This window comes from Anas acuta, chromosome 17, assembly GCF_963932015.1.
Source record: "Anas acuta chromosome 17, bAnaAcu1.1, whole genome shotgun sequence".
NCBI lineage: Eukaryota > Metazoa > Chordata > Aves > Anseriformes > Anatidae > Anas > Anas acuta.
In genome coordinates, this window is record NC_088995.1 from 4597654 (window position 1) to 4616731 (window position 19078).

The 19078-nt window shown below is 45.8% G+C and overlaps 1 protein-coding gene across 4 annotated transcripts in view; it reads left to right on the plus strand.

Annotated features, from left to right (window-relative positions):
• Positions 1-16819, plus strand: part of RTN4R (reticulon 4 receptor) — a 72555-nt gene extending 55736 nt beyond the window's left edge. For 2 of the 4 annotated variants that reach the window (XM_068653931.1, XM_068653930.1), the window contains one exon: positions 14773-16819. In XM_068653931.1, coding sequence (XP_068510032.1) covers positions 14997-16199 — 1203 coding nt within the window. In that variant the 5' untranslated portion in view covers positions 14773-14996 and the 3' untranslated portion in view covers positions 16200-16819. Of the gene's footprint in view, positions 1-14045; positions 14164-14265; positions 14421-14772 lie in introns of those variants that run through there. The other 2 variants (XM_068653928.1, XM_068653929.1) reach the window with 2 other exon arrangements.
• Positions 16820-19078: the final 2259 nt, after the last annotated feature.

The window sequence follows — 19078 nt, forward strand, 5'->3', positions numbered from 1 at the left end:
AACTGAGGATGAAGGTACAGGTCTCTGCCTCAGGTCAGTCATCGTGGAGCTGTGACAACCAGCTCCCTCACCACACTGGCTTTGTGGGTGAAATAGGGGTACACCAGCAGGCCCCCTTCCAAACCTCTCCATGTTCACTTGGCCAGGAGATCCCCTGGTTGCTGAAGTCAATTAACACCTGCAGATAGATGCATGCACTCTCACACTGGTAGGAGGTAAGAAAATGTATGTGCCATCAGCTTTGCAAGCAGGTGAGAGGAATTTTGAGAACTGGTGTGGCCGTTACATTTTAGGTGACGACAGCTCTTGGGGACGTTTGTTCCTATGCCAGCTATCCTTGTTTTAGAGACTGTCCACTGCTGCTGTTTCACATACATCACTGCTCTCTGTCCAGCTGGAGAGGAGGGGATGCTGCGCTGTGGAAACAGGACAGAGTCCTAGGGAAGGTGAAGAGGAGGACACTGAACATGTTTGATTTCACTTCAGGCCATGGTTTTGAACAAACCGAATCATCAGGCTCCCCCACCCCCAATCCCATCACAGGAAAGCCCAGAAGGACCTTCCAAATCTAGGATTAGCCTGTTCCCTGATAATAGCCTCTGGGCACCAGCAGCTAACATGAGGGTAAAGAGACGTGTGTCACCTTCAGCAGGATTTAAACACGTATGAGGAGAGAAGAAAGAAATAGCTACTGGATTTTAACATTAGCAAATGTCAAGCCGTACATTTGGGAATGGAAAAAACTTAAATTGACCTCTAGACTGCTGGGAAAGGAGCTGGAGTATTTTGATAATGAAGTGGATTTAGGGATTTGGAAAGTATTATCTTGAGGGTGGAGAACACATGATGGCTTCACTAGAGGAAGCCAGCAGGACCCCAGGCACCATCCATTCTGGGAAGAATAGGGATCCAGAAGATTTTTTATTAATGTAGAAGCCATGTACAGTTCTGCCACAGCAGAACCTAGCAGTGCACTCAGCAGCTGACACAGGGACCATGGACTTTTCTGGGGCAGGACACAGACCTTCCTCACAGATGGACCCTGCAGACAACAAACAGTGAGCAAAGAGAAGTGCAAGGCTTTCCTCAAGGCAGAGGAAGACTTACATTTGTGGCAGTGTGAAGAAGAAAGGTTGATGACTAGGAGAGGGATGCAGGCAGGAGACATTTGCTGCGTATAGACAACAGCAGAGATGAGGACAAGGCTGTTACAGAGTCAAGAGGAGATTGCCCTCCTTTGGAAAGGTTCTTGAAGAGCTGGGAAGACACCTTTCCTTGAGGTGATATAAGTTAAGAATTTGCCCACAATTTACTCTATTCTGAACCCGAGTGAGCCATGGCTTTTCAGTCTGCTCTGTATGCTTTCCCCAGGTGCTTTGTTTGTCAGGTTGCTGCAGCTTTTTATGCAATGCTATTGCATGGTCCTCTTTTGACCAAGCTATCCAGCACAGGAAACCATCTTAGACTGTTTTCTCAGTGAAAGGTGGGGGTGAGAGGATGTCACCCCAGATAATAACTCAAAAGGAAAACAGTAAGTCAGATGCCAAGTGTGGTGAGGAGAAATGGCAGCATCTGAATTGTGAATGGAAGGAGGCTTCCATGGAGCTGCAGAAGCCTTTCTGACTCTAATCAAGCAGTGTTTGAATCAGTTTACCTCTCTGACAAAGTCCCTAGGGAAAGGAAGGCAAAGACAGAGGTGCCAGAAATTCTAAAATTCCTACATTTTCTCAGAAGAATTCATGTTTTCCCTGTGTGGGATCCGTGCCCAGGTTCCCCACACAAGGCTGCAAGGGATTTGCTGAGCTGAGCAGCTTTTTTGGAGCATTGCTACTGGGAGATGGTGGTACTTTGAAAGGTTTTTATGCTGAGGCTGGTGCAAAGAGCACTTTCTGAAGCATGTTGGCTGGATAGTGCCCTCTGGAACTGTTAGGGTTTGCTCTCCTTGTCCTTACTGCTGTCAGAAGCTGCACAAGCTATTTCTCCAAAGAAAGAAGAGCTTGCTTCCACTTTGGCGTGGGATAAGAAAGCAGGGAAAGATTAGAAGATATCTTTTCCTGTCTTCAAATCCTCCAAATATGAATCTCAACCTCTGCCACTGTGACTGTTCATACGCACATGGGTTTTAGTGCAGAAAAGTGGTGGTTGAAACCTCATTAGTCTGTTTTGTTTAATTGCAAGTCCAAGAAAGGTTCTGAAAGTGTCAGAACTCCTACTAGATGTCTCTTTGATCAGTGAATCCCTTCAAACAATAGCCAAGCCAGCTCCAAATGAACTTGATCTGGGAATCCGGGGGTGTAAATGTAGTTACATCAGCTCCCAAGACAGGGTCATGGCTGTTGCTGGTGTACCAAAGAGCAGGCACTTGTCTGATTTACTCTTCTGCCTTGAATTGCATCAGGTTTAAGAAATCCCAAAGAAGGCAACAGTGTCAGAACCTTTTCTGACTCTTTTTTCTCCTCTTTCTCTCATTTTTTTTTCCCTCTAGGTTGTAAGATTTGAGATATTTTGCTTGTAAATGTATATATTTCTTATCAGATGCCATTTTGGTGCCTGATGTTATTGCTTTTAACATCAGATATATCCTGTAGGTTTTATTTTTCCAGGTGCATTTTTTTTTTGTTCTGATATAATGCCTATTATGCCTATTCCTAATTTGACCAATTTCATCTCTTTTTTTTTTCTTTTTTTTTTTTTTTCATTTGTTTCCACTTCAGTTAATTCCTTTGATGTCATGATTCCTTTTTCCCCTAAAATAGCACTTGGTCCTTGGTCTCCATCCTAGTGCTGAGGAAATGAATTAAACAAATAAAGATGGCAAATGAAATAGAAAAAAAAGTTCACTTAGTATCATGAAATATTAATAGCCACTTAATATTAGGGGAAATTAGTCCTGCTGCACTAAAGCTGCTCTGCATGGAGTGACTGAACTGCAGGGTGTAAAGTTTGTGTCCCCATGGAGATTTCCAGGTCCCAGCTATAGGATGAAGGTTGTCTTCAATAAGCTTCATGGTTTGGTTCTTTTAATTAAGTAATATGCTTCGGGGCCTGAAGCAAAATGTGCTTCTACAACCTCCCTTTCTAAGACAAGCCTGGCAGTGGGAAAGCAATGTCTTCCTAGCCTGGCACGGGAAAGAAATGCCTTCCCTGCCCGCTGTGGAAGGCAAAGTTTATTGCTTTGACAGAGGGGTGGTAGAATGGTGGTAGAGTGGCAGAAATACCCGTTCCTGGAGAAAAACTGACTCTTACAGAGTCAGCGCTAAGGAAATCTTCTATTTTCTCTAAAATTATGCTAAATGATTAAGCAAATTGCTGTGAAGTAGCACCTCTGGAGAGGGATGCCCAGCTGAGGTGAGACATCCATCATCCATTAGGAGTGGTTGGTGGAGAGTGACAGTAATCCAGCCATGGATTGATGTGCGAGCCTCCTCCTAAGGACAGTGTAAGAGCACTGTCAAAATTAGCTGACAAGGCCCCATTTCTAATTTCTTATGAATATCAGAAAACCAGGGAAGCCTCAAAGGTAGGAAAGGCCAGTCCCACACTGCTGGTAAAAGCCAGCAAGCTGGAAAACCCAGGAGGAAAGGAAAGGCTGGGCAGGTCGATCTCAGTGCTGTGTGAGAAAAAGGAAATGTTAACATAGGTAGAGATCAAAGGCATAGAAATGCTGTCAGTTTTAACCTGCAGATTTCCCAGAAAATATTCTTAAACCTGAGTTTTCTTTTTTTTATTTTTTCTTTTTTTTCCTTTTTTTTTTTTTTTTCCTTTTTCTCATTTCCTGGGATTGTTTCTAGGGATATTGCTATTGCATGGACTAATGTCCTGGTGTTTTAGATGTGGACAAGAAAAATATTCTTTGCTCATCTATCTGCATTTTCATTATATATTTAGACTTATGTCAGGCACTTGATTTACTTGGTCAAAAATGCACTCTCTATTGAATCAATGGACAGTTATTAAATGGATTAAGAAACAGGCAGCTAAAAGCTCTCAAAATGCAATTGTTGTAGGAGGATCATTGACAAATAAGCAGCTTGCACAGTATCTTTGCAGGCTTCTGCTTTCCCCCCAGTGTATTTCACTATTTTTATGAATGATCTAGAAAATATATATAAATTAGTTGCCCGTAAAGTTTGTAGCTGACTCAAATTTTGCCATGATAAATAATGATGAAGGCAAGTCTCTAATGCAGAGCAATTGCAATTGCTTGGTAGACTGGCAACAGTGAAACAACATGAATTTTAATACAGCTAAATGCTTGGTCATCCATCTCTGAGAGCAGAATGTAGGGCACTCCGTCAGGCTGGGAGACTGCCTGCTCCAGAGCAGTGACTCTAAAATTGATTTAAGGGCTATATTGGATAACAGGTGATTATGAACATTTAATGCCCTGTAGTGGCAAAATGGATGAACATGATTGCTGGATGAAGAGGGGAAGCTGAAGACAGAACAGGGAGTTTTTATCCACCTTGATTAAAAAACTGGAGGATGTTGTCATCTACTGTAGCTGTAATGAAACCTAATGGCTGAATTGAGGGCTTTTGGCAAGGAAATCTAGTGCAAATTCCTAATGTTATATACGAGGTCTTTGAACTCAGTGTGGATATCTGTTGTAGGAGAAGTGGGTAACTCAGCCAAGCTCCAAGGGCTGGTGGCAGGATCCGCTGCCTCTCATGAGACTGAAGGCTGCAGGCTGGGATCGTTTCCCCATTGTTTGCTTCCTGATTTCCATGCAAACAGGAAGGTGTATCATTAGCATCCTATTGTACTCTTGTTTAGCTTGGCTTCACAGACTCTGCACATCTCAGGGAAATATGTTTATAGAGTTGTGGGTGTCGTGTTTCTTATCTGGCGAGAGTGAATGAGAGAGCTGCATGAGGGCAGGCAAGCATGTCTAATACCGAAACTGCAAAGGAAACAAAGCCAACTCCTGATAAAGACAGCGGCAGTTGAATTTGCACACTTATTAAAAATCAGTCCTGGCTTTTATTTGCGAATGAAAGAATGAGCTATATTACTGTGTGGGAATGTGTGCCAGGGAGCTGGGGAGAGCAGCAGGAAGGGATGCCAAGAGAGACAAGATAAAGGAGGCGGTCGATGGCTAGCCTGGGCTGGTTTCCCTGTGCACCAGTGGAGGGTCCAGGTGACCAGGGAATGCTGAGAAAAGTCCTGTGTTTGCATCACAGAGGCTTCTTTAAGACAGCTCGTATTTGATTGCATGGCTCTGATACTCTACCATTCGAGGTGATGACTCATGGGATGGGATGCAAAAGTTTGGTCTTCCAGGCTCAGAAAGGAAAAGGATATAGAAACATGATCCTCAGCCACCCACAACTACCGCTCACATGTTTTCATTTCTAGCTGTTGCTCAAAAAAGTGTTTGTGTTGAAAGTTGAAATTAAAGTGTTCTCTCCATCCCACATTTGCTCCTGAGCGCTTTCTTCAGCTGCAAAGGTTGTCTGTGTCCCTGCAGACAATAAAACTGAGGTTATGGGCAATTTTTAGATTATCTGGAGCTACATTTCCTTCCAGTCTTTCCAAAACTTCCTTCTTTCCTTCCACATTATCTGCAGATGCTGGGTCTGTAGCAAAAGTTGACATAGCTGTTATTTTAGGAGAAAACTGAGAAAAATACTGCCTAGTGCAATGGGGCACTTCCAGTGCTGAAGATGTGGGGGTGGGAGTTGCAGCTGCCAGGTGGGGAGCAGTCCCAGATGGCTGGGGGGAGCAGGTGTAAATGCCATCTGCAGCTTTACCTCTCCTGTTCTGAGTCACTCACACACAGTGCTTCCACTAGTGCTGGGTTGATGTGCAGGAAATTCTGCTTCTTTAGTAACAATATTTTGAAGCATTTCTGATATACTTTGAGTTCCATGAGAGATCTAAGTCATCTCAAGAACAGGAGTATACTTCTTTTGGACACCCGTTTGTCCCTGATTTCTGACAAATATGACACAGATAACACCAGCTTCTGTAGGCCCTGTTGTGATTCACGGTGCTTGTTTTCTCACTTCATTCCTCACAGTGTGAGGATTGCATGGTGGGGATGTCATAGATAGTCCTGGTCATGAAGTATGCTCAGTGCATTCCTTCCATATAGGACTGAAATGAGGGTCTTGGCCATTTTTAAAGCCCTCAGCCAACCTGGGGTTTGCTAGGATTTACTGGGCTGGGTATGGATTTGGTCATAAGATACTTAGCAAAAAACACATGACGTTTCTCCCAGGCTGTGAGGAAGGAGCCCACTTCCTCTCCTACTTGCTGTGCTCAGTCTGGCCAAGCTTTGCAATAAATGCACCATTGTGGTTTTGTGTGGTGGTTCAGGACCACAGCAGTTACTCAGCATTGACATATGATCAGGTGGATTTGGAGAGTTCAGGTTGTTCCCACAGATTTTCATGGGTGCTAGCATCTGTCTACAGTTGCTCAGTGAGCCTTCCTTCTGATCCTCTTCCTCTTTCCTCCTGAATGCTTGTTTTTCCCAGTGGTGCCATAGTCATCATGTCTGCTCCAAATGCCCTTTGCAGTTTATGTGCTTTCACCTTGCCTTTGGACACTTGTAGCTGGGCTTTTCCAGCCCCAATCTCTTGCCTCTCATCTGTCTTCAACATCAAGTATTTGCCTTGGACTTCTCCTTTGTCACAGACTGTCCTCTGTGCTGGATATCTGGAGATTTTTGCCTTTCCTCCAGCTATTAACATAGAATCTAATAACCAGCATGGCATCCAGCAGGTAGTCAAAGTAACCTGCTCAGAGCCATATCGCTACAGATCATATGTGTTCTGCTGAGTACTGATGCTGGTGTTGTGACTGGCCCCAGGGGAAGCTGTGATGCAGGGACCTTTACAGGGACCTCACACTGGTGGAGGCACTAGAAAGGGCCAAGAGCAAGACAGGGCCAAGGCTTTGTGATAAGTCTTCAGGAGAGTGGAATATGGCTTTTTTTTTTTTTAATATATAATTCTGGGCCAAACTGATCCCTGCATGCACTGACGGTGTTTGGAGACTGTTGAAGTGAGATGTGCTCACTTCAACTATCTAGAGGTTTTGCCTCTAGATATGGGACAGAAGGGGAAAATAGAGCTGGAAACAGGACAGGTGGAAAAAACACAGGTTTATTACATCCCATGTGAGAACAGGTGAAAATTCTGTTTCTGCAGACTTAGTCCCACGAGGTGAGGTGGCAGAGCATAGGGGTGTAAGGAGTCCTCACTGAATCATGGCCTAGAATATCTATGGGATGTTCCTATGCCTATCCATAGGAAAAAAAAAAAAGTGGTAATTAGATCAGCTTTTTAATGCCTAAAAGAGAAACCCCATATTAAAAGTATGAGGAAAGTTTATTCTTTTTAAGTAAACCATTTCTGAGAAACATCTTTAGCCTGTGTTGATAGGTAGGGGTTACTGGCTCCTTATTTTTGTGGACCAGTGCTGCAGATTGGCTTCTGGATCATGGAAGATGATGGAAGATGTCACTGCTTACAACCAGCTTGCATTTTAAGATTTGGGCACAACTGTGAACAATGATAATATTTCTGCTCGAAGGAAAGTGGATATTTTGGGTACATGATTTGTTGCAGCAGGGAGTTACATGGTAAAATACATAACCACAGACTAGATGGCAGATGCAATTCAGCATTTATAAATACAAAGTAATGTACACTGGCAAACAGCCCAGATCCTTACCTAAACAAACACAAATATGGGTTCTAAATGAGCTATTGCCACTCAGCAGAGTGATCTTGGGGACTTTGTGGAGGGCTCTCTGAAAACTTCAGCCTAATGCTGAATGATAGTTTAATAGCCAACAGAGTGCAGGAACTGCAAGGGATGGAAAAGGACATCTAAAGCTCTGTACTAAGTCCATGCTGCAGTTGCATCCTGAGTCCTGTCCTCCTACCCCAACAGTGAAGAAAACCTGGAAAAGATGCAGAGAAATGAAGCAAAAATGTCTGGAGCAGCATTGATGCAATGACATATGGCTTAGTGAAAACCTGAAAGAATAGAAAGCTTTCCAGGTCTGCTAAAGAGAAGTGAAAGTGGCTCAAGGAGGTCCCGGGCCACTGTTTTCCAATGAAAAGAAGCCAAGGCAATGCTCACACCATTTTCTGAGCTTTTCTATCTCCATCTACTCCTGACCACTGTCTCAGACCAACCCAAATGCCTCTTTGTCTGAGTCAGTGCAGCTTTTCTCATGTTACTGTGTTATAATGAACAGGGCTTTTCTCCTTCTCATTTCCTGGACTCACAGGGAATTACTAGGCTATAATAATTGGTACAAGTGTTATTGTTATACTGGGACCTAATGACTCCTGTATTTAAATCCCTTGATATTTTCCCCTATAAAGGATTCTCGTGACCTTTTCTTTGTGAATCTCTCACACCTCCATGGCTTGCAGCAAATCTTTGAAATTCAGCAGGAGGAAACCCCTCTGGCTATAGGAGATTTTTTTTTTTTTTTTTTCCTCCTCATGAAATTCATGTTCAGATTGGCTGAAATATAAACTGTTAAGTATCACCTTTTCCTTCCTTCCCTGATGTTGCTGAGAGAAACACTGGCAAACCACCAAAAGAATAACCCTGCCCAAATGTCAGCTTGAGCCAATGCTGCTGCCAAAATGCTGGGAGCACTGGAGAGCCCCTGGCAGGGATGGGGAGCACCAGCAGCCAGGAGCTGCTTTGGCACCTGCCTGTGAATGGATGGAGCTGCCCTGGTTGGAATTTGTGCTGCACGCAGCTCACGTAACAAGTCTTGCAGTTCAGCCCTAAGCAGTGCTGAAGAATCAGTATTCAAACCCCTCTGGAGATTGGTGAGGAGGGAATCTAAGAATTGCACATGATATAGCTCGCTTTTACCGTTTTCCCTTAAAAATGTCCCTGCGATATTAAGTCTGAAAATCACATTAAGGGCGTATGATTTAGGTGGAAAAGATGAACACCTAGAAGTTAGGAAATGGCACATCTATTGCCTGGATGCATTACGGAAATGACCTTTCATTCCTGACCGCATATTGTATTTTTTTCCACTGAAATTCTGTCTTATTCAGGGTAGAGACTGGATATACCAATGAGCAGAACTGAAGTTGCACTGACAAAGAGAATAAAGAGTACCACAGTCCCAAAGGTTCATGGATCAAGACGCAATTCCAGAGTGTGTGGGATCAGAGACTGTACCTGTAGAAGATTCTAGTGCCTAAATATCGCTGCCTGGTGCCATTTATGTCACAGCTGGCTGCAGCTGCTGAGCATGGGTCTCCCAGAGGAGCTGTGCCCAATCTTCCAGCTCTCCTGTTGGCATATCATACCCTCAGGTGTGCCTAAGAGGGAATTAGCCACCTATTTTTAGACAGCTGTGATTCAGTACTGGAACAAGGTGTATGCATTTTCGTAGAATCATAGAATGGTTTGGGTTGGAAGGGACCTTAAAGACCACCTAGTTCTAATGCCCTGCCATGGGCAGGGAGACCTTCCAGCAGGTCAGGTTGCTGAAAGCCCCATTTAACCTGGCTTTGAGCAATTCCAGGGATGGGGCATCCGCAGCTTTTCAGGGCAGCCTATGCCAGTAGTGGTGTGAGCAGGGACATTGAGCTCCAGCATCATCCCAAGGAGATCAAACTCAGTCACCTGAGCCTGGAGAGCAATTGAGCATGCTGGATTAGACATAGAGCTTCGGTGAACCATGCTCTGTTCCCCTCCACAGGGGTGCCCGACACCCCAACATCCCCACAAAGCTGCAGATATGCCATGGGACCTGCAGCAACCCCATAATGTCCTGCTGCCAGGTGGCTGCCCGCGGGTGCTTGCCAGCAGAGACCTGTTCTGTCAGTACTTGCTTCAAGACCTTGGTTCCCCAGAGCTGTAACACTGCTTACTTCTCCCAGGTGGGAGTGGTGTCACAGCCCTTCTCCTTTCCCCCCCTCCTCACCTTGCAGCCACTCCAGCTGCGCCGTCACAAAGTTTGTGATCCTCTCTGCAGCAGAGTGAGGAGGCAGCAAATGGGAGGGAAAATCCAGCCTGGGGTGAGACTCATCTAAATCAATTCTCCTACCTCTTTCACTTCTTAACTCAACTTCAACTTGAAATGAATAAAAGTGCTGCCCTCTTCCTTTTGGCGCACATGCACTCACACTCACTCACGCACACGCAGACCCACCTTTGGCTACAGGGCAAAGCGGAAGACACTGAAGCTGCTTTAGAGAGTGTCTTTCAAAGCCATGCGCTGAATTTCAAACAATACCAGTTGAGAACAGGGAATTAAGCAGCCAAGGTGTTTCTGTACTATAAACAAAGGCAAAATGCTGTGTGCATCAGCAAAAGGCTTTGTATTGTAAAGCACTCCCTTTATGCCCAACCAGGAGAGAATTCAAATGATTATTGACCCTCCACTGTAGGAAAGCCGCATTATAATATCTCCAAATCAATAGAGACAAGTGCAGAGCGGCAGAGAAAGGCCACGGCTCTGCAAACTGCAGAAAATTGCATTTTGCTTTGGCCTCTTAAAAAGTTTGCAAAGCATCTATTACAGGCCCCCGGAGCCTTTTCTTTCTAATTGCCATGTTTGACAATGCGATCGCACAGGGGACCAGCGGAAAGACAGATAATGGACCCACTTTAATTGCTTCCCAGTTCCATGAGTCATAACACTTCTGAGATGGCAAAGGGGAAGTACAGCAGTTTGACTGAAGGAGGTTTCTGGCTTTTAAGAAAGCTCTGGAGGAACAAATGCTAAGCTCAAAGCCAAACTCTTGGAGGGACTGAAGGTTCCAGGTACTGGATTTTCTTTCATCTTCTGCTTTTGACTGGAACTATCCAGTTAAGTTTTAATCATAATCTGGAAGGGGTAGGAATGGCTTTTCATCTAAGAGGCATGTTACGCCAAGATTCTTTTCCTCAGGGACAAGCAGAGCTGAACCCAACGTTCCAGGAAAATGAATGATGGTGTTTGCCCATGCCAGCCAGGCTGAGGCATAGTGGGGGTTTTCCTGCCACAGCCCCCTGGATTCCTGTTTTCTTATGTCCTCAGCCAGGGCTCTGCCTGTCTGGTGACTTTCATACTCAGGGTAGCACCCACTGGAACCCCTCAGCATCACAAATCCTTGGTCTGTCTCAGGAAGAGCAGGAGCCCACGACATTCACTCTACTCCTGGCAAGTTTTAAACTGCGTCTATGTGGTCTTTGCTTGACCACCCTCTGAAGAGCCTCATCCTTCCCCTCCATTTTTTGCCAAGGGAAACAGTGCAGTGTGATATGCAGGACAGTGTTCAGGCTCTGGGCACTGTCAGGCTGTGTCCCTTCCAGAGGGTCTTTGGGGAATATTTCTCAGCAGGAAGGGGCTTGGGTCTGTGATCTGCATTATGACATTGTGCCCCAAAACGGGGGCATGTTTCAGGCTGATAGGCTCCAGCCCCAGCAGTGCCAGTTGGTGTAATTCAGTCTTTCAAGACTTGATCTAAAGCAAGAGATTACCTGAAAATACAGGGGTGTAGTCCAGGCAGACAGTAAAAAGCTCTGCTGTGCTCCAGGCCATTCTAAATCTGTGTGGTTTAATTAACATGTCCTGATGTCAAGTTTTAGCAATCTTCCTGTCCCAAGACCCTGCCTTGTGCTCATCCCAGTCCTAAAGTACTCACTCACTTAGCAGCTGAGCCGTCAGACCCGGGTAATATTTGCTTGGAATTGGACAGATGAAATTATCCTGATGCAAAGTCTGCATGCCTCACAGCACTTGGTGCGTTCTGCAGATGGGGCACGCTGAGCGTGAGGAAGTTACCCGTTTGGACCTTGAAACGCCAGTGATGGAGAAGCTCCTTGGAGTAGCAGGGACAGGCCAAGGCACAGTCTCTCCAGTCTCTGCTACAGGACTGGGAATAAAGGGGCTGCAGCATCGCCTTAACTTCCCTGCCTGTGGTCTGCACCCACACCTGTGCTTGCTTCAAGCCTTGCACTGTCTGGACACTCTGGTGCCTGCTAGGCGCTGAGCTTCAGCGCGGCTCAGCCAGGACACAGCTGAGCTGCACAGCAGGAGGGAAACTGGAAAAAAGCTTTAGGGGGTGATTGACAGCAACTGTCTCTGGTGGAAAGAGCTCATCCGAGCAGCTCATGAACACCAGGTCCCTAATTAAAGCACACAGGCTAGCCCTGACTGTAATTAATTTCCCTGTGCTGCTCCGCTGGCAGCCAGCTATCAGTGCCACTGACTCACAGCTCCCGACAGCTGCAGAGGCAGCAGCAGCAATGGGAGAAAAAAAAGGGAGAAGGATTTGCTCCTTTCCTTCTGTTCCTTTGTGCTGGGGAGAAGCTGTAGCATGTCTTGAGCTCTGCACACACCCAAAAGCTGAGACGAAACTTGGCTACTTAGCCCTGGAAGCTCTGCCTGTAAAAAAGGGGCACACTCTGCGTACAACCATCAAGTGATGCAGAGGGTGGAGGAAGAGGGGAGCGTGGTTGTCTGGAAGGGCTAGCACAGGGCAGGGTGGTATTCACATGCATCCCTTGTTCTCTGCTGGCTGCTTCATATTCTCTCTTTCTCTCCCCATGTATGCATATATTTATTATGCACTTGCCTCCCTTGTCTGGAACTAGACCAGGAGTACTGTCACTGTGATTCCTCTCCCATAGGAATGGTGCTTTGCATCCATTCTGCTGTGAACATGTCACATGTTTAAGGTGTGTGGATGCATCTGGGTTGTAGTTGGATATTCCCCGAGTAGGCTGCAGCTCCTGTGGTATTACCAGGAGCAGCTGGGAAGAGCCACGGAGTCTTCAGTGGTGCCCATACGCCAAAAGTGGTTCTGCTGGAGCGTGTCACATAGCTGCAGTACCACCTGGGTCCCCATCATCTGTGTCATGGAAGAGGCTCCAGAAAGGTGTGTTTCTCTGGCTGCAGTTTTTCATTATCAGCTGGAGAGGAATTGTGCTGGTCAGGGGGATGCTGACATTGTTTTAATTTCCCAGGAAGCTCCTCTTGGTGTGGCATGTCTCCAGTGGGGGATTTCAGTTGTCTCGTGTTACTTTACTCCATACAATGGGACATGATATGTCAAAACATGACAGCCAGAATGTGTCATAATACTGCTCTCAACACACTGCCTTCCAGGGATGCTCAGCAGCTAATAATATCAGGCTCAAATTATCTCAGCATGCTGAGCTGTTATTTTTTCTCCCATGTGTACGATGATGTATAGGAGTCTCCTGTCTATATTGGACTGTTGGATCTCCACAGATTTATTAGCTGCGCTTGATGAATTATTTTTACTAGAAGGAATCTCAGGCCTAGATCCCAGCCTTTCGTGACAGAAAAATGACTTTACTATCTTGTCTTCTCTCCTTTTCCTGGATTTCTGAACTCTGCTATTCTACCTTAAAGTGTAATGAGGCATCAAAATGCCTAAACAAACATTTTCAGTCTTTCAAGGAAGAAAAAACCTCCCACAGCTGCTGTTTGTGCTTGGGCTGGGGCTCCCCAGTGACTGGGAGGAGTGTATCCCTTTGCCAGAGGTGCTGTAATGAGCTGGGAAGGAGACACACACATCCCTGGTCACACGCGGTGTTACACAAATGGAGCATCCCGCTGCTACGGCTGCTGCCCATTTGTTTTAGCTGCAGTGTGTGGTTTAGAGGAAGTGATTTAATTACTTGCTGCTAATTGCTGGTAAAGCATTGTTGAAACTGGCCTCATTCGCACCAACTCTTTCCCAGGTCCCCTTTCAGAAGCTGGTGTTGGCTGCACGCCTCTGCCCTACCTCTGCCCATCTTGCAGGCCCCTCCCAAACATGCCTCAGATGTGAGGAATCCAAATACTTCACTGTGATTCGAGGCCCCATGGTCCCTTGCAGTCCAGCTCCTGGGAAAGCAGGTGGTTATCACCATGAAAAAATGTTCCTCTCAGGGGCTCTTTAACCCCACTGGGTTGCCTGCACTCTTGGGATGCACAAAACCTGCTTCTGCCTTGTAAGCTTTGAGGAATCTCCGAATTAAGGCTTGTACATGATTTCCTCCAAGAACAGCACTGCCCTCTGGAAAACTCTCTCTTTTCTCCTCTTCCTCAGTGGCACAGATTCAGAGGGCAGAAGAGGAGAGAGGAAGGGAAGCCCAAATGTGTGGTGTAAAGGTCTGACTACTGAAGGATGCTCTTGGCTCCAAGGCCTTTGCAGGCAGGTCTGACCTGTAAGTTATTCTGAGAATCCCTTGCAGTTATTTCTTGCAGAAAGACTGCATCAATCAGAAATTGTTCGTGGAAAGTCACAGAAGCCTTATCTTACATTTTGAGTGCAGGCAGGCAAGGAGCTGGTCGCACTGGATGGGACGCAGAGTTGCCTAGCACAGCTCTGCCACTGCAGGTGCTTTCTCACAGCCCGGACTGTGCTAAAGGTGCCTGTGACAGAGACAAATGGCCCCTGAGGAGACAGCCCCTTTGCTCAGAGGTAAGCTCCTTAGAACCAGGCTTATTTTAGACATGCATTCAAGACCTATGATGCAAATACATAATGACTATCACTTACTTTTGTGACCAAAGTCAGAGGTCTCCCAAGTGCAAAAGGCCAAGGAAGTGCTCAGGATTTCTCTCTCTGAGTGTGTATGGCTTTTAACTATTGTGCTAAGCGGTAGAACATTTTTAATTCTTCATTTTAACTGTTTGGCTCCCCTGGCATATGTTGTTTGTGGTTAATGTCAATGCATTTAAAAGGCTGATATCCATGCTCATCTATTAGTTGCAGAGAAAAGTGCTCTCCCGTGACCCTGGCTAATTTGCATACTATTTTTGTTGTCCTTTAGGAAGCAAACTGCTGATTTTGGTGCTTTGCTTGAACATCCAGTCAGAAGTGGAGTCTTGCCCTGGGGCGTGTGTATGCTACAGCGAACCGAAGATTACAATAAGTTGTCAGCAGCAAGGACTGACAGCAATCCCCACAGAGATACCCATCCAGAGCCAGCGCATCTTCTTGCACAACAACAAGATAACCCTTGTGAGGTCCACCAGCTTCACCTCCTGTCGCAACATGACGATTCTTTGGATCCACTCCAACAACATCAGCCTCATTGAGCCTGGAGCTTTCTATGGACTCAGCAAACTGGAGGAGTTAGATCTCAGTGACAACACAAACCTGAAGTCTATCAATCCTGTCACATTCCGTGGTCTTGTTCACCTCCACACCTTACATCTGGATCGATGTGGGCTCCTGGAGCTCTCCACAGGGCTTTTTCGGGGATTGTTTTCCTTGCAATATCTCTACCTTCAGGATAATAATCTACAGAACCTGCTGGATGACACTTTCATAGATCTCGCAAACCTCACCTACCTGTTTTTGCATGGTAACAAAATCAAGAGCTTGTCAGAGAACGTCTTTCGGGGGCTAATCAACCTTGACCGTCTGCTTCTGCACCAGAACAGAGTCAGCCTGGTTCACCGCCGGTCTTTCCATGACCTTGGGAAAGTGTTGACCTTATATCTATTTAACAACAACCTGACCGTGCTCACAGGGGAAACCATGGCTCCTCTGGTGTCCCTCCAGTACCTGCGCTTAAATGGCAACCAGTGGATCTGCGACTGCCAGGCTCGATCCCTCTGGAATTGGTTTAGGCAGTTTAAAGGATCGTCCTCGGAGCTAGAGTGCCACCTTCCCCCCCATCTGGCAGGGAGAGACCTCAAAAGGCTGCAGAGCTCTGATTTGGACGGATGCGTCGACTCTTACAACCAGATTCGAACAAGTGTTTTTAGCACTAAGACCAGGTCTGGTAAACTGCCCACTGGGAACCCCCCTCTCAGCTCCCATGATGGCTCTGTGAAGTGCTGCCAGCCAGAAATGGATAAATCTTTTATATATGAAGCTAAAGGCAAGTCAGGTCCTTCCCACAGCAGCCGACCATCCTCCAACAACCCTCTCAAGGATAAGGAGAATATGTCCAAAACCAAGTACATTGAGACAGACCGTTCCAAAAACAGCAGCAACAAGCAGATAAATGATTCCCCTTTTGGGACCTTCCCCAGCATTGTAGACCCTCCAATGACCAAGTTGAAACCGGAGTTTCTAGAGCCTATTGAACCTTCCACAGTCCCAACCAAAAAGAGGCAGGGCTGCTCTAAAAAGAACAAATCAAAGGCCCAGTGCCGCCTCACCCAGCAAGGAAACAGCTCCACGTTACAGCTCAGCCTAAGCCTTTTGATCCCTCCCTTGGTGTGGAGCTTACTGTTATTCTGCTAAAATTAACTCTTTTCCTGGGTTGATGACACTTTAATACAAGACTTTTGCTGACCTCCATAAATGTTACAAACAAAAGCAAACTACCATCCACCCTGAGAAAGCTTTGTTACACAAAAGTTAACTGGATGCCTTTATAAAAAACAAACAAACAAACAAAAAACAAGACAAAAAAAAACACACAAAAGACAGACACCGAGATGTACATAATTTATTTGTCCTGAAACCTGTGAATTATACCTTTGATCTTCGGAACTGCACTTGCCCACAAAGCAGCTTTTGCTACAGCAGATGATAAAGAAATATGGTTTATTTACAGGAAAAAAAAATGTGTAAGAAATGCTCTGAAAAGAATGTCTAAAATTTGTTTGTAACTTGACATCACACTGAACAATATTGCAGGTTCCCATTTGCAGAGGTAATGAATTTGATGCTGTTTTAATCCTATGTTTATGAATATTGCAGTTTTTCCGTATTCATTCCATCACACCATGTTTACGGGCAGCATTTGTTAAAGAATGCTACCTTTTCCTTCACAAGATTGCAGTATATATAGATATGCATTTTATTTTACTTGTGTACAAGTATACAAAAAATATAAAATAAAGATTTCTTTTTCCTAAGTGGTTGTCTTCTGCAAGGGATGAAGTATGCTAACTGACTAAAAAGCTGAAAAATTAAAAGGGTGTTGAGTAATCCCTGATCTGAAGGCAGGCTGAGCATTTAACATGACAGTAATAAATAAGATATACCCAGCACAGTTATGCAAGCTTTAATTGGTGCCAACAAAGGGTTTCTTTGCACAAAACATGCTCTGCTGATGCTCCTGCTTCCCTTTGAACTGTCCAACATGCTCCCCCAACACCATTCATATTTCAAGATGCTAGGAATAGCAGGAAATGTTAGCCCAGCCCCTCGAAGCTGAGGACTCCGGGTTGCAGGTAGAGGTAAACTGTCCCAAGAAGTCAGACAGGGACATTTTTCTTCTGCCTGCACAGATGATTAGACTAAGCTCTGTGAGTAATGAATCAGAAGGTGGTTGCAGAGCACAACAGCGCTTGGGCATGGATTTATGAAATGAGGTGTGACTCCAGACATGCAGCTCCTGGCCTGGCAGCTCAGCCAGAGAGTTGGCATCCGTTCATGGCTGTGCCCACAGTGGTGCTTCATGTGATCTCTGCGCAAGTGACTTCATCTTCTATATGACCCCCATCTTTGACCTCAGCATGTTATGAAAATAAATCAGCTGATGTCTGGGTGTCCCCATACCACATCCTGGGCAGTGAAGTACCTGTTTAGGTCTAGCTGTGTGCTCCATGCACAGCAGACAGCCCACTGTGCACTCTGTAGGTACGCAAGCTTATGGCAGGGTTGTGCAGAGAGTTTGCCAGAAGTTTGCTTTCCTTATTAAACTGTAGATTTTCTTCTGTGCTCCTCTCTCCTGGAAGAGTGTTGTGGTATTGTTCTCTATACATGCAAGACCAATCTGTCATGCACATGCTATGCTAAACAAGAAGACTTCAGCTCACATGTTAACCAGATAAGAGCAAGATCTGTGTCAAGGTCCTAGAAACATGTGCTAGAGGACTCTGTGTGTAAGTGAGGATGAGGGTCTCCAAGCCACCTGGACTCCACTGAGGTTTGCAGCACAGGGACCGATGCTCAGTTTCCTAGAACAACTGCACGTGGAAGATGGAGGGACAATCACAAGCCAGGAGAGAGGGACAACAGTACAGCCAGCACTTAGTCCAAGCCCTGCTCTAGTCATGAGTAGTCACGAGGAGGGGAGATCAACCATGGGAAGGAGCAAGGGTGGCTGTGATGGTGCATGCTGTTAAGCTGGCGTGACAGTGTCTGAGACCCACCTGCAACAACTTCACAGGGTGTTGCTGGGTACCCTCACTGTCTGCCACAGCCACTTTCCACCCCTGTGAGTGACAGGAAGATCAGTGCCCAAACAGTTGCAGTTGGGATCTGTCTCTTCCAAATCCATCACCGGGCCTGCCAAAAAGATGTGGCAGAGACCCACGTTGGTCAGTAGCTCACTCTTGGCACTGAGATGGGGACTGATCTGCCAGTACCAGGTGTATCACTGGGCAAGAGATGCTATGGAGCATGGCCCTGGGATCACAGCAGATCTGCTGCCATCCCAGCTCCATTACCTTATTTCTGCAGATAAGCCAATTTTTTTTTTGTTCAAATGCATTGTTCAACCCGAAGGATGAAGCAAGAAGTCAATGCCTTGTGCTGGGATCCCCAAGTGCCTTGATAATCTAGATATGGCCTTGATAATCCCTGTGCCTGCATGCTTGTCCAGTGTTCATACACACAGGTGAGTGATCATTACATCACCAACTTCACTCTGCCAAACTAGGTTGGATTTCTCCCCTTCACACCAGTGCTGGATGTTTTCTGGGGTTCCTGCATGCCCAAAGCAGTTTCTGTCCTCTCCTATGCATCCAAAGCATCTTTCAGAGTACTGAGGGGTTCAAATTTACAGCTGAAGTGGAAGCACAGTAGCAGAGAGCAGCTCAGCCTGGCTTGGCCACAGGATCAGCAGCACTTCAAAGCCCAAAAGCCAGAAGAACTGCCAGATGCTGTGACAGGTTATTGTAGAAACTTCCATTTTGGTCACAGCCTCAGGTTCCACCACGGTTCTTTTTGAAATAGTTTGTAAACTGTGAGTCTTGTGGTCAAAATGCTTGGATGGATACCTACAGATCTATGGGCATGGCGAAGCCAGATGAAGTGGCAAAAAACAGAATGAACCTGAGCTAGAAAGGACAATGGCTGCATGTAGTGGCGTTTCCCCATGACAAATAAATGGGCCCTGAACAGGACTGAGATTTGGGTTTGTCTGTGCCCAAATCAGTATAATGGGT